We start from the raw sequence: 16,337 nt of genomic DNA on the forward strand, positions 1-16,337 counted from the left end.
CAAAAAACAAAAAAAAGCCTGTTTTGAGCCCTCCCAGACACTCTATGCGCTCTTCTGCTACTCAGCATCCCTGTTCTGTGTCCTTTTTAACATTTGTGAAGTGCTCGGAAAATGATTCCTGCACCAACGCCGACCTTCACAGTTTTACTTTGTTCTCCTAACCACCTGGTCTGCAATATGGACATCAAAGGTCTTCGTTTCACATGAGAAGGGGTTGGAAGCAGGCTGGCTTAGCACTAAGCAAAAAAACAATCAAACGAGCCTTTAATTTCTTTCCCTCCCCCCAACCCCTCTGTTTCAAAGACACTCCAAAAACAATCTGTACAGAGAGTGAACAGAAGTGTTTTTATTACAGAGATCCTCCTCCTTCCACATGGATTGTTGCAAGGGCTTTTTGGACGTCTGCCCAACCCCAACATTTTGGCCTGTAAGAAAACAAGCAACAGATAGTGTGATTGTTTGGCTCCTGGTTCTCCAGTCATCTGGAAGTGCCTTATTTGCCATTTGCATCCATAATTTCTTTTCCGACCAGCTCTTCAAAACATTCATTCAGGCTCAGGGGGGACAAAGAAAAAACATTCAGAGATGCATATTTGATTCTTTAATTTGATCCCTTTTACAGACTCTTTTCAGCAATGTTTATTCAGCTTAGCAAAATGAAAAACAAGCCCCTTGCACTCCAGCTTAGAACAGAGCAATCACTAACATCATCCCAGTAACACACAAAACATGTAAGACCCCTGGGAGCTGATATTAAACTTTACATCCATACCTCTCTTCTTCTGGCAATTGCTATTTGCTCCCTAACTTCCTTGGGGACTGTAGCAGGTGTGTCCTTCTCTAGAGTCCAGTGAAGGTAAATAAGGTGAGATCATTAAATGCTCTGAAGTTAATAAGGGGGAAGCAGTGCTTATCAGGGAGTTAGCCAGCCTCATCATTATTTCCTCCAGCAGGTCAACATCAAGCTGCTATTCCTAATAGCTGTGCAACTGAAAATCAGGGAAGATTTTCTAGTCTCCTGTCCAGTAAATATGCTCCGTGTCTACTGGAGTGTATTCAGGTTGGATATTGGGAAACATCCTCAGAAGGAGTGGTGATGCATTGGAATGGGCTACCCAGGGAGATGGTGGAGTCAATGTCCCCAGAGGTGTTCAAGAGCCATGGAGATATGGGCATGGTGGAGGTGGGGTGAATGGACTAAATGATCTTAGAGGGCTTTTCCAATCTTAATGATTCTGTGTTTCTATTATTCTAATCCTCAGTGTTCCATATCACTTGGTTTTCTATTGTGTCTCCTTTAGTACCAGTGATCCCTCTTTTGTGTAGGACAGCAGCTTACTGCTATTACATAAAGTAGACACTCATCGTTTTGGCTTGACGGCTGCAGTGCTAGGTACCAGGGTCCTCATTTGTATCAATCTCCTGAGCAGGCCCTTCTTGAGAGATCAGATAATCTAATTCATGCTTCTTTTCCTTTCCAGATGTCAACAGTTGGCTACTCACCTTCGGGTTCCAGCTACACAATGTCATTCCTGGGTACCCCAAGCCAGATATGGATGCCATGGAGCCATCATATGAGCTTATCCACACACAGATGAAAACCCAAGAATGGGACAACAGCAAGGTGATTCATACAACTATATATTGTATTTCACGCCCTTATCAGCAAAGTTATCCCATTGCAATCCGTGTAAAAAAAAAACTCAATCAGCCTGTTCTTCCAGATTAAGAGTGAGCTGATCCAAGGCAGCTTGTCTCTCTCCATTACAGTAATGAAATCTCACTGAGTAATCGTGTTCGTTGCAGGCAAGTTGGACTAGATGACCTTTAAGTGTCCCTTCCAACTCAAACCATTCCATGATTTGATGATTATAAGTTCTTTACTGCCACTGTGTCGTTTTCCTGCAATACTGTCTGGTAATCACTCAAAGAAATAATGCATTACTGTTATTTTTATCCTATCACATACTGCTGACAAAGGTCAAGGCTTTTGCACCATGGATTATTGGAGACAAATAAAAGCAAATCTTTTCACGGAATCATTTTCTACAGTTTTTAGTAGCAGTCTTAGTAGTAGTTTTCAGTCTGGTTCAAAATATCTTAAAAGAACAAGTCCCTGTACTTCCTTAGCAAGTTTTTCTTCATTGAAGCGGGTCTTCCCAGAATAAAGTTTTAGCTGATAGTTAACTTTCATTTTACCTGTCTGGATTTAGTCCCAAACCAGTGGGTCATGCTTTTAAAAACAGGCCTGCATCACAAGCCATTTTGGCAGATGCTGGCACAAAATTCAATGACAAAATTGGAAAGAAAAAGCTTTTACAGCCCAATCATTTTCTCCTTCTCTTTCTATTGGGAGTTGTTCAGCTGATAGACGGAGGTGGCACTGTTAAAGGTTAGCACACTGGGTCAGGGTCTGAAAGCCCTGGGTTACTCCCAGACCTACTGCTTATCTGTTGTATCACCTTGAAAAAGTCACTTCCCTCTCAGGGTGCTCTCTCCTTTCTTCACTTGATTTTATTCTTGGGGTATTTTATCTCTTCAGTCTGAGTTCCCTTTAGGATATAGATTCCACCTCAATTCGAACATCATGTGAGCTGTGAGGCATCAATTTGGGGAGATCAGGATATGCTTTTTAACATCTCTGCTAATAAAATGATAATGGTAGCAAGTGGAAATTACTCCAGCTGCATTCCTGGTTTCTTTATCTAAGACTTCACTGAAATCTCTCTGTCCTGCAGCAGATTCTTGAGTTCCTGTACAGATACTATTAAACCTGTAGGAGAAATACAGTGTCACGTTTCCCCAGCCCCAAGGTATCTCCCAGAGGTACAAAGAAGATACTGTGAATTTAATGAATGGTCATGTGTCAACCCAGCCTTGGTACTGAGCTAGTTGCAGGAAAGACAGACTAAAATAAACCATCTTCAGGCATAGAATCATAGAATCATAGAATCATAGAATCATAGCATCATAGAATGACCTGGGTTGTAAAGGACCACAATGATCATTTAGTTTCAACCCCCTGCTGTGTGCAGGGTTGCCAACCACCAGACCAGGCTGCCCAGAGCCACATCCAGCCTGGCCTTGAATGCCTCCAGGGATGGGGCATCCACAGCCTCCCTGGGCAACCTGTTCCAGTGTGTGTCGCCACCCTCTGGATGAAAAACCCTCCTAATATCCAACCTAAACCTCTCTCATCTCACTTTAAAACCATTCCTCTTGTTCTATCACTATCCACACTCGTGGGTCAGTAACAGAGACCATAGAATCATAGAATATCCCGAGTTGGAAGAGGCCTGTAAGGATCATTGAGTCCAACTCCTGGAAATTAAGACATATCACTTTATAACAGAAGGGGACAGAAGGATCTATGCCTTTTGATACCCTGGATGAGTTGATGCTTGAAAATCTTGACACCACAGGAGTTTAGCTGTGATTTGGAGCTCAGACTCCTGTTCCTTTCTTCCTTAAGATTAAACAGTGAAGTGCTAGCAGAGATGATTTCTGAAACAAGAGATAGCCTCAGGATTCCTCCCCCTCATTGCTGTGACACAGCATCTCCCCAGGCAAAGCTGTGTAGGAGAAGGCGAACAGGGAGCGTTCCTTCAAAGGCTGCACAGAAGACTGTCTGTAAATTATTATGTACAGTACATAATAACACATACAAAGATTAATAGAAATAATATTGCTATTATTATATCATTTCAGTATTGCTGTTAAGCTTACTGAATAACCAAGTAATGTAATGGACAGCTGGAGATGAAGTGTGACACTTGCTGGAAATAAAACCAAGGAGCCCTCCCTTCCAGGCACCTATTTTAGGTGAATCTGCCTGAGTGAGCAATAAAGAGAGAAGTTTCCCTGTCTCCTTTGGGTCTGTAAACCAACAAGCTGCAGTGAGCTCTGAATAAGGACCTACTTGGTGGATAGGGGCTTTCTGCAGCTGTTGTGCTTCCAGATGAGTCACTTCACATTCACAGTACTGAAAGTGGAATTTAACTGTTGCAGGTTTTCATATTCTTCCCTCGTGTTATGACAGCAACAAAACATGAGCATTTGTATTTTAGACTACAGCTGCAGGATCATGCTGTGATCGCAAGTGACTCTCAAAGGCTGTAGAGCAGAATTCCCTTCCTTTCTGTCACACACAGCATATTGTAGACATATATTTGCATAAAATGAACTCGTTCACGTATAATACCTAAACATATGATCCATTTTCTCCTAAACATACCCATGCATCCAACACTGATGTTTCAGTCCTGTTTGCTCCCAGCCCTCCCACACACACACACCAGAAACAATCAGTGCTCTTTTCTGGTGGTCCTTTCTGCATCACTGTCACAGGCTGCCCAGGAAGTCACCATCCCTGGAGGTGTTCAGTAACTGCAGAGATGTGACAGTGAGTGACGTGGTCAGTGGGCATGGTGGTGGGGATGGGTTGGGGTTGGACTTGGGAATCTTAGTGGGTTTTTCCAACCTTTATGACTCTAAGAGCTGTGTGGAATAAAATGCAAACTTTTGAAAGTCTTAAGCGGCAAATGACAAAATTAAACACAGTTTAAACGGAAGCTTAGGGGATAGTTTCATTTAATGAGATTGATCTCACTGCAGAATGACTTTCCTGAGCATTTGGAAGAAGCCGCAAATCTTTTTATCATTTAAAAGTAGCCTGGACAAGGCACTGGACAATGCCCATTCTGTTTGAAATCCAGGGATATTCTCTGCATGACGTACCACAGCTCTCTCATCTCTGCTTCTTCCGATCCCTGGTTTCTCTGGGTCACATCCCCCCTTGTGATAGACCAAAGAAAATGTGCATTACTCCGCTGGCTCCACTGATCAAAGCCTCAGCCAGCAGATTGAGTGGGTTCTTTTATCAGAGAGGAATGAATAGCCAGAGCACAACAGCAAAGCAGCCAACTCCTTGCAAATGGCTGCATCGTATCTCTTCAGCATGCATAACCAGAAGGGCTTAGCATCTCCTTCCAAACATTTTTGGTACTTGCCTTACAGGGCTGCAAGATGGGAGATATAATCCTGGCTTTGAGCTTCCACCAGCTCAGCATGTCATAAACCTCATGCTAACCCCCTGCAGCTCTGCAGTGACATTTAAAATCCAATACACAGTGGTGCAGCACTTTCCCCCCACCTTCCCTGCAACCATGAGGCTGTAACTAAATTGTTTGTTGAACAAATTCAGTGATATTGGCCACGGGGGATGCTAGGTGACCCCTGGCATACAGTGGAGCTCCTGCACCTGAATCCAATTTCTTGTGCGTTTGTTTGGTTTTTTTTTCACCCCCTTCTCTTTTGTCTTGTTGAACTGTCAGGTAATTGCTGGAGCCAAAACAACTCTATTTGCAATGTGGGATGTTGGTGAAGCAGTGCATATCTTGTTAGCTACGTCATAGAATCACCGAATCACTAAGGTTGGAAAAGACCTCTAAGATTATATAGTCCAACCATCAACCCATCCCCGCCATGGCTGCCATGTCCCTCAGTGACACATCTTTATGACTCTTGAAAACCTCATATTATCTGTGCATCTCTCCACCCCGCGAGCACTGGGACTCCAGGACGAGTGCTGTTCTTTGCAGGACCAGATTCCCACATTCCTTACAGAGCAGAATTTTGGAGGCATTCTACATTTTGATGGGCTTTCTGCATGGCCTTTCCCATGAACATTCCTTCCCTTTTCAGGAACTGACTCTGCCAGTGCTCATTATTTATGGGGATGTGCTTTGTCCTGGCCTTGGGCCATCTCCATGTCCATCTATCAGCCACTTGTTACATTTTGCCAATGTTTTAGACAATTTTCACTCAATCTGATGTGGAGAATAGAGTTGAAGTCTCCAAGACAGTGAAAAGAGTTGTAGCTTGGGCCAGTTATTTCAAAAGAACCGACTTTCTGCGTTGTAACCCATATGGCAGTAAGAGAAGCACCTACCTATGTGTAATGGCAGGAGATACAGAGAATCTTGGAAACGTATTCACATATCGCACATCTTGGATCCTTGATGGGAAATTAAAGCTTTCAGTCTCGCACTGGAAGGCGGTATTTAAAAACAACAGATGATAGGATCTGGCTGCGGTATTTTGAATCCTCAAGAGGTGCAGGGAAAATGCAGGAGGCTATTCAGAGAGCTCCTTAATGTGCTGTTCTCTTGAGCTCTGTGCAGCAGCAAAGAAATGATGAAGGTCGTTCTTTTCCCTCCAACGGGTTGTTAGTAGATAAAGTGAAATGTCACCTAAGGACATCTGATTAAAAGAGGCTGTGAGGAAAAACAAACCCAGCCTTATTTGTCACTTGCATCTAAGAACAAATATTGAAATACAATAACTATGAATCCCCCTCTTTCTTCCTTAATACTGATTTTACAGACACCTTCCTTTATAGTAGCTAAAAGCAGTGGCTTTTTTTTTTTTTTAAAGAATACTATATACCACTGCAGCCTTGGATGGAAATTTTCTGTTTCCTTTCCCTGCCAGTTCATTGAAATGAGTTCTAAGATGAAACAGAAATGGTAATTTCAAAGTCAGGGATACACTGCCTCTTTGAACTGCATGTAATCTGTTTGCCTCCACCCCCTTTATATTAACAGCAGAGCATACCAGCTAGCTATGCCCTGGCTTGCCTGAATTGAGTGTATTTTTTCTTCTATTGAATGAGTTTCCTTTTCTTTTTAAAAAGTTGCTGTTCCCAAATACATTCCTTTATTGAAGAAATGCACTTAAAAAGTCATTTCAAAGTCATCCTGTGCTCATTTTCAACATAACAGAGATGTGTTTTGTTATTATAGTAGTTAAGTGTTGATGTTCAGCATTACAATGTTGTGAGTGCTTCCTCTGTTCCCCTACTTCCCTACATAACAAAAGTCAGGGAGGGACTTAATCATGATGTGAAGGGCATATACTACAAGGCCAGTAACCAGTCTCTGATGGAAAGCCATTTGGATGCGACTTTGTTCTAAGACACCATAATTTAGGTCTCTGCCTATGCACTTGGCGTCCATAGTTCCATTATAACCAACAGAGATTTGCAGTATCAGTTGTTGATGTCATTTGAGGCGTCACAGAGCCTCCTGGTCCTTCCTCATGACTACAAGAATGGTGACGTGCACCGCTTTAAATCAACAAGTGATGGGCCAACAGGGCTCCCTGCAGTGTGTAAAATGACATGAGAAACCACCATTTGGTTGACTCTGCAGTGGAGCCCAAATGTTCCAATGACCAGATGCTGGGGCTAGAACTGAACTGAAGAGTAAGGCCTGTGGATGTTGGTGTCACCATGTGTTCTACTTCCATATACCCACTGCAGCTTGCCAGCGGTGCACCCACAGGGCAGGTGGAAATAGATGATCTTTAAGGTCCCTTCCAACCCAAACCATTCTATAACTCTATTCCCAGTTTCTTTGTCAACAAAAGTGATCAAGACCCCAACTTTACAGACTTCCTACCTGCAGTGTCTCTAAGTGGGCACGCTGCTGGAAATCAAGAACATCATATTTCTGTGGCTTTGGTCAGTCCTTTCATCTCTATCTTAGCCACCAGTAGTGTCAGTAACAGCCCTGCCATTGCACATGCAACAGGAAAAATGCTTTTCCTATACAGAGATGTGTCCTGGATAGATGCAGAGAGGATCTTGTCTAAGCGTCCTTAGGCAGAAAGTGACAGTGCATTGCTGTTAGCTCATGTGTAATCCATTAGACCTCCAAGTCCTGCCAGGAGAGGGGTGAGTGCTGCTTATTTTCTTTCTAAATGATCTCCAGATGAACAGTGGAGCTGCGGAAATTGTATGATTTCATATAATACCATGAAGGCATCTTGTTATTAGATAAAGGAAAGGCCCTGTATTCTATTAATGTGTCAATAAGTTGAGGGAGAAAAAAACAAAACAAAATAAAAAAAGACTTTAAGAATCTGTCTTTCCTTCTGCTGTGGACCATTTCTGATCTATAGAATATTTGAGTATAAAAGTGAACATTGAAAAATTAGACCTCAGACAAGAGAGTCCTAAGCAGTGGGCTGTGGAGGTTGATGAAGGTAGCTCATGTCACAGCTGCTGGCTGTGGCACCTTCTGTATCACAGCGTGTGTCAACAAGGCTGCAATCCTTCCTGAATTAATGGCAAACCCTAGGACATCATCTGTTATACTTTGCTGTACAGTTCTTGTCATCACTAGAATCCCAAACATTTGAGAGTAACATCTTTGAGTGTGTCTGTGCTGCCAAGGAGAAGTAGTCTAGGATCAGACCCTGACCCTGAGGCTAGGTGGCACTGACCTAGAGAGTTAGGGAACATCTTGGAGAGAGCAGCTGGAGGGGTCTGAAATCATACCAGCATGACATAAACCAGGATAAAAATTAACCAGGGTGAATTATAGGATGCCCAGTGCAAGACCTCGCTGCTCAAGCATCTGTCATTTGTGAATATACCATCATGAACTATAACATCCTTGTCCAAACCATGGCTGGCACTGTCCAGTTCTTCAAAGCTTCCTCCCCCAGGGTAATATTGAGTAGATGCTGCAATTTATTCTAGGGATCCCTTATCATTTCCAGTAAACATAGTGATGTATGTAGAGAAACAGTGTCACCTAAATTACCCTGAGATTTAGAAATGCAGTGCAGAAGACCTTATTAAAGTTCTTGAATGAAGGATCCTGCACTAAATGATAATTCACTGTGAGTAATGAGAAGGGCTTTTTCCCATTATTTGTAAAAGTTACTGAGCAAGTTGGAGGAGCAACACGGCATGCTTGGGTAGTGGGCAAGGATTGCCTAGCGTCAAACCTTATGAAAAGCATGTGAGAAGAATACATCCCCATTTAAGCCTCTCTGAAAACGAAATACCTAACCAAGGGTGTGCAATATACGCTTGTTTATAAGCGTGCTTCATGGAGCCTAGAAAGCTCATTGTCCCATGTCCATCATTGGTGACATCTACATTAATTACATCCATCTTTTGCTTAATTAGAGCTCTTGTTCATCTGGTGGGGGAGCTCAACTTGGCTCCCCATCCATCTGTTAATTATGTCACTGTCTAGGCTGGGCATGAGATCCCCCACAGTCAGCACAGGGAGAACCAGAAAGAGTTCCTATTGCTTCTCCAGCTACCCTGCTGCCAACAGAAAGGGGGAGTGCAGGGGACTTCGTCTTTCCTGGCATTGTGAATAAAAGTCCCTCTTAGGTTTTAGATATTTTAATTTGAATAAACCCAAAATATGTCCTTGAACTTGTATACCTATGTTCCCTTATCGTTTTCCCCTTCATAGAGCAAACTGCTCACAACCATCAGGAGAGTTACTATGCTAAATCCTTAATTTTATTTCCTCAATGCTTTGAAACCTTTCCCTAGAAATGGCCACCATGGAAGTGAGGGTTTATTTCCCTTCCCCCACCATTTTATAAATCATAGCGAAGAGGTCTATGCTGCAATGTCTGTACTGTGTGAATTGTCTTCTGACAGCCAGGGAAAGATGTGAGCCTTTATTTTGTGGACTGTTTAAGGCAATACCCTTCGTGGATGTTAAATTTCCTCAAAATAATTGGAGTGCAGCAAACTTTTCTTTGTAGCCTATTTTTAATCCTGGATGTCATTACTTTATTGAACTGAGCCATTGGCAGTGCCAGGAGAATTTTGTTGCTGCATCCTCTTGCTTTTGTGAAATTTGAGCAAATAATTGTTCATGAGCAGGGGTCTGTAAGAAGGCTGCACTGCCATGAATTGATGAGAGCATTTCCAGAGACATTTTGCAGTAATGATGAGCTGCTGACTCGCTCTGTGCTTGCTCCATTATACGCTAACAGCAAAAGTGACTTTGTATTGTACCTGACTACAAATGATCCAGGCTGTCGTATCCCTGCAGCGTTTCTTCCGTGTAAGCCAAAACTCAAACAAAGGTGTGATACACGGTACAGGGTTTGTGGGAAATAGTTGTATTTAGGGTCCTCCTTGAGTTTTGAACAACCTGATTTGGACAAGCTAGAATGGGATATAGAGGGGTTGTGGCAACTTAGAGGGTCATACCTGCAATGCAGGGCTTTGAAAGGTGGTACAAGGAGAAATTAAGATTGAAGGAACTGTTACGAATACTTTCATACTTTGGCATAGAAACCTCAAAGCATTTTATAAAGCATTATGGCCCCCAGATTCCCTAGGAACAATTTCTTATTTACAGATGAAGAACACTGAAGCACAAAATAATAGCTCAGCTGTCAGAGTCCAAACTACACCCTCACAGCATTAAGGCAAAAATTCATTTTTCCCTTTACTTCCTTCAGTCTGTAAGTGTAAATACAATTCTGTTTATTGAAACATGGAGTATCAGGTGGAATCATCTGACAACAGCTCTCTTCCATTGTTGGAGACATTCAAATTCAGGCTGGATGGGGCTCTGAGCACTTGATGGAGCTGTGGGTGCCCGTGTTCATTGCAGGAGAGTTGGATTAGATGGTCTGGAAGGGTCCCAACTCAAACAGTTCTGTGCTTCTATGATTCTGCTGGTCTCCATCATGTTAAACAGTGCCTTCAGGTCACTGGGTATCTCCTTCTAATTCATCTTTCTCTTCTTTCTGTTCTCAGTCAATTTTAGGGGTCCAGTGTGAAGTGCAGAAGCAGCTGAAGGCCTTTGTCACCCTTGAGCGCTTCGAACGGATCTACAGCTCCAGCATCGCTGGGTGCCAGCAGGTCAAGAAGAACAAGAACTTCGCCTCTGGTGGCTCTATCTTTGGCAAAGGCGTCAAGTTTGCCATGAAGGATGGGCGCGTGGCCACGGACATCATCAGCGTGGCCAATGAGGACGGGCGGAGGATCGCAGCCATCTTGAACAATGCCCATTACCTAGAGAACTTGCACTTCACCATCGACGGGGTGGACACACACTACTTCATCAAGCAGGGCCCATCAGAGGGAGACTTGTCTATCTTAGGCCTCAGTGGCGGGCGGAGGACCCTGGAGAATGGTGTCAACGTCACGGTGTCCCAGATCAACACAGTGCTGGGTGGAAGGACTAGACGTTACACAGACATCCAGCTGCAGTATGGCGCGCTGTGTCTGAACACTCGCTACGGGACCACTTTGGACGAGGAGAAGGCCCGCGTCCTGGAGCTGGCCCGGCAGCGCGCCGTGGCCCAAGCTTGGGCCCGGGAACAGCAGAGATTGAGGGATGGGGAGGAGGGGATTCGCTCGTGGACAGAAGGGGAGAAGCAACAAGTGCTAAACACAGGCCGGGTACAGGGCTACGATGGCTATTTTGTGATCTCAGTGGAGCAGTACCCAGAACTCTCAGACAGCGCCAACAACATCCACTTCATGAGACAGAGTGAAATGGGCAGAAGGTGACAGAGAGGGTCGATACGGTGACTTCTTGCCAAAGACAGCTACTCTTTTGTGGCCACTTACCTGACTGTGTTGTACTCAATCCTTTTTCTAAACTGAACAAGGTTTTTGGGAGGGGGGGGGGGGAAATTAGGAAGAGAAGGAATAATACGGTTGCACTGTTAACTCATGCAACATAACTTTTTTTCCCCTTTAATTTGGCCTTCACACGTTTTTTGCAAAGAACAGAAGGAATATTTTGCCGTAGTGTGATCACAGTGAAATTTACTGTCTCTTGTCCTTTTTATTTTTCCCCTTTGTGAGGAATTTGAAGTGGGGAGTCGTCAGCGTAAGTCCTTAGGTGTGAAGTGAGAAATGGGTGTCTGTGCTAACTTGTGTCATCCTAACCCTTTCTGATCTGGGGCAGGGACAGATAGCCTTCCACCCAAAACATGGGGAGCCCACGGCGTGCCGGAGAGCTCTTCCTGAGAAGAAAGGAAAAGGAAGATGACACTGATTCCTGAACTCTGAAAGCGACCGTCTGAATCATGTGCCTCAAAAGAGACGTTACAAGTAGTTTTCACGTTTCACTTGGGACTTAAAAGTGTTTTTTGGGGGCTCCTGCTGAGCAGAAGTAGATTATAGAGGCGAAGGAGCTGATTATATTAACTTGCAAGATGATTCTCTTCCTTCCTGAACTGGAATAAAAAAAGAAAAAAAATCAGTCTTTTTTTTATTATGAGAGTAGATACTTTTTGTTTGTTTTTGTGTGTGTGTGCAGATCCTGGTTTTAGTTAAAACCTAGCAAAAGCCAAGAAAGGGACTCCTGCTCTATTGAGAAAAGCTAAAATAAATCCTCTCTCATACGTAGAGCTGTTCTATAGGTGGATTTAATGCACCCATGTTGTACATTTGCTAATGGCATTACTTCATTAAATGTATAGTGTTTCAGTACATGAGGCTACGTGTTTAACAGTCCACTGTGCTGTATCTGATAAAAAGAAAAACAGTTAATTTTTAGGAAGCTGATTTGAATTTAAAAGTAGTTATAGTATCCCAGTGACATACCACTGAAAATTAGAGCAAGCCAAACCCTGCTTTTCCTGATTCTGGATTCCTGTATTTATTGGCTGGGAAATGCAGTTTTGAGTAGCATGCTGGCAAGTCATTTGTGACTATGGCAGATAAATGTCTCTAGGGGACTTTGGCAGCAGGGATTTTAAAATGGTTAATACGTAGCAACAGCTTGTGCATGGTGGGACAAGGAAGGGAATACTGGAGTCAACCCTCTCACTGTTTCTTAGAGGAGATTAAGTTTAATGGAGAGCCCAGTTGACTGTTAGCAGTGAAGAGGGGGAAATTTGGATTGAAATGCCCACTACGGAGGGGACCAAGTGCTTTAATAAGAAGCTGCTGACAGAGTTATTCAGCATGCTAATGTAATTTGCATTCTCATAACCTCTGTGCTCTGGTATTTGCAAGAGTCCTTGAAATTCAAGGGAACAAGGAGATGAGCCAAGCATCCTCTTCCCTGCCTGCAGCAGCCCCATGGTAGCCAGGGGCCATTCCTGCAGGCAGAGGTACTGCCCATCTCTCACTGGGGCTCCGGCTGGAGGTGACCAACCCTGGTACTGAGCAAGCATCTCTATCACAATGACACGTGTATATCCTGACTCTGAGAGCTCTCATTGTGCCTCTCTGAGAACATCTCAGTGCTGATTTCTTTATTTTTCTCCATCCATTTTGGTTTTTTCTTCCTGGCTTTGCTGAGACACGTGAACTCAGGGCAAGGCTGTTCCTTTGCTCAGCACCCTACAACTCATGTCCTCAGAGCCACCACAGCTGACATCCTCAACCGAGCCTGAAACTTCTCCACGGGCTCCAAGATAATGCATGTTGGGCATGCACTGCTCAAGCAGTGAGATGTGGGCAACCTCAGTGCAGTCCCCGTTTCCCTGTAGATGCTGGCTGACAGCTCCAGCGGTCTTGCCTCCCTGTTCCTGAGCACTTGCCAGGAGGAAGGTGATGGGATGGAGATTCCCCCAACAGACCATTCCTCCTCCAGTTCACCATCATTTGTATTTTGGCAGCTGTAGAGCCCAGGGCTGACCCTGCTTGAAGCCATTCACTGGTACAGCCCTGAACTTCTGGTGATCTCTCCTGTCTGCAGCAAGGGTGATGTTGCTGATGCCGTAACCAATGTTCTAATCACCACCACCCCTTGCCACATGCAATCTTTATGTTTTAGCAGGTGTGAATCACAGACAGCTGGGTTAGAAAGGGCATCCAGCCCTGGTAGAGCCAGGTGGAAGCAGCAGCACCACTCAGGGCTTTGGCAATGGCTGATGAAAAAGCCATGGCATCACCTCTTGTGTTGCTGGGATAGAGCCCTTGACAAGCCTCGGCTGATGTGAGGATGCTCTGGTGCAGATTGGGGCAACATCAGCCAAAGAGCAGCTGCAGCTCAGAAGAGTCAGCATTGCCTTCTCGGGGCTGACCACCTCCCCTCCCTGGGATCCACTAGCCTTCCCACAGCTCCTCAACTTTGTGATGGCTTTGGGTGGCTAAAGGAGCACACATGGAACAAAAAGAGACATATGGGAAGATGAATGGAAAGGCAAAAATGTCCAGTATGCATCCTACCCAGTGCTCCTGTCCAAGTGGCTCTGAAGAGAAGTGATTCTTCTACCTCCATCCCCATGTGTGTGTTACAGTGCTAGCAGGAACAGAGCAAGAACAAACCACGCCATCAAGAAAAGAGGTCTGAGTGTGAAAATTTCCCAATGGGACACTGTCAGCCCGAGATGGCACCTCTACAGCCTTACAGACTCTTCAGGTTATTACAGGAGGTAATGTCTTTGAGGAGCTCACCCATTTTTCAAGCATCTCACAGTCTCACCCATTATGGTGCAGGCAGCACAGGCTGCATTTCTCTGCATGCCCAAGCTCTGCAGACCTGCACCCTGTATGAAACAATGGACATGTCAAAAAAAAAAGGAAAAAAAATACATATATATACTTGTATATGTATATAGGTGCTGGATGGCTCTTCAGTGATGGATACAAACCTATCTGAAGATGTCTACTGGGCAGAGTTCTAAGTGTCCCTGCTAGAGCAGGGGCTGGGCCAAAGAACCCAGAGGTCTCTGCCAACCTCGTGGTGATTGTGTGATTCTGTTTCTGAAACTTTGTCCTCTGAGAAACCTTCAATATTTCCAGTCTAGTTATGAGGTGAAACTAGAAACAAACATTTTCAATCTCATAGCCTTAGATTTTTCCCTTTTGTTAATGAAAAGTGCTTTTTCTACAGGACTCCACTGTTTTTCCACGGAACTTAAAGGAGGAAGCTATAACATAGTAAGTGCTGAGCCAAACTCTATTGAGAAAGGACCTGCTTAATGCTGTCACCAAGCATTTCCATGCATCTCTTGGCCATGTAGCCCATGTACAACCCCATTTGCCTCCCTGCAGGACCACATCATGACTGCCCAACCCTTCTTGTTTTGCTTACGGTTAGGGGATGCTTCACTTCTCGAAGGCTTTGGATGCCAGTCCCACTGAGCTAAGCCCGGTATCCCATGGCTCTTGATGCGTTTCTGAAAGCCAGTCAAGTGCATGACTATTGCTACAGAGAATCACAGATCATCATTTCGGCTTTATATGCATTCATGGCTTGACTTGGAGATTTCCAAAAAGAGGAACCAATGCAAAGGATTGGCTTGAATTACTTCAAACTCCTGGGAATGTCTTCGTATTGAAGAGCTGTGAGAAGGGTTGGGACCAAAGCTGGAAGAACAATTCCAACATCCCATACTGGTCTGTCCTGATACGAGGAGCAGTAGGTGAAGGCTGATGGCTACAACCCTCCATAGCCACTGCTGCTATCAAAATGAGCTTCATTTGGAGATGTGCCAGTAATGGGACCAACTGGATCTGGACACAAGTTGGTGCCATAATGGCTCTACCTCTATGATACATCCTGCACGCTCAACCTGGACAGAGGAAATCTAATTTAACATTGCAAGAACTGACACCAGAATTTGTTTCCTCTGAGCTTCTTTTTTTTTTTTTTTTTTTTTTTTTTTTTTTAATTTTATTTTTGTCCTTTGCAATTGAAATTAGAGCTTGGAAAAATCATTAATCAGAGATGACCAGATGGAATTATGCAGCTCGTCGTATCTGTGTCATCACAGCTATTGATAGAGCCACCACAAAAATGGGACAACAAATCTAAGTGATACCAGGCAGGAGCTAATGAGATGAAGGTCAATACAAGCCCGGTGCTTGATTTGGGTTTAAAGCCACAGACTGGGAGCCATCCCCAGGACCCGTCTGGCTGCAGGTTGGAAGCAGTGAGGGATTTCTGTCATGTATCTGTAGTTGCTTTATTGAGCTTAGGGAACCGGGTGTGATTCGACTCTGCCTGTTATACAGAGAGTGTAACCAGAATAAATCAACATGGCTAAAAAAAAAAAAAAAAAAAAAAGAAGAAGAAAAAAAGAATCTAATGAAGTACTTTTTCAGCTGTGACTTGTAAGTGTCACCGTGATAGATGGCAGTGCAATCCATTATGCAAAGACAAGGCTCTTAACATGAAATTTTAGAATTCAATTTTACGATTTACAGAGAGGGCCCCCCTCGTATTTACGGCGCAGCAGCCTGTTTGGATCTGCTCTCGGCATAATTGAAACCAGGGCCGTGGGTCTCGGCTGCTCACTCTGCCACTTTTTAAACAGGGAGGAGAAATAAGTACCCATAATGTTAATAATGGAGCTAAAAAGATTGCTTTGCTGTTAAACCTTTTCTCCTGTATCTCCCCTTGCTGGTGGCAAAGGGCTACATGTCCAGTGGGAATGGGAATGTACTGGGGTTGGGTTTGGTGGGATGAATCCAGCATCCTCCATCCTACAGCATCCACATCCTTCAGTGGACACCTTTGAGCATTACTTTCTTAAAGTCACTCTTTTTGTCACCATCACTAAATACATGGTTATTTAAACTCCCCTGTAATACA

The 16,337-nt window shown here is 44.0% G+C and overlaps 1 protein-coding gene across 12 annotated transcripts in view; it reads left to right on the top strand.

Moving 5' to 3' along the window:
* Positions 1 to 15,365, top strand: part of TENM4 (teneurin transmembrane protein 4) — a 598,985-nt gene extending 583,620 nt beyond the window's left edge. For all 12 annotated transcript variants that reach the window (XM_072326955.1, XM_072326954.1, XM_072326960.1 and 9 more), the window contains 2 exons: positions 1,482 to 1,624; positions 10,589 to 15,365. In XM_072326955.1, coding sequence (XP_072183056.1) covers positions 1,482 to 1,624; positions 10,589 to 11,347 — 902 coding nt within the window. In that variant the 3' untranslated portion in view covers positions 11,348 to 15,365. The remainder of the gene's footprint in view (positions 1 to 1,481; positions 1,625 to 10,588) is intronic.
* The last annotated feature ends 972 nt before the right edge of the window (positions 15,366 to 16,337 follow it).

This window comes from Excalfactoria chinensis, chromosome 1, assembly GCF_039878825.1.
Source record: "Excalfactoria chinensis isolate bCotChi1 chromosome 1, bCotChi1.hap2, whole genome shotgun sequence".
NCBI lineage: Eukaryota > Metazoa > Chordata > Aves > Galliformes > Phasianidae > Excalfactoria > Excalfactoria chinensis.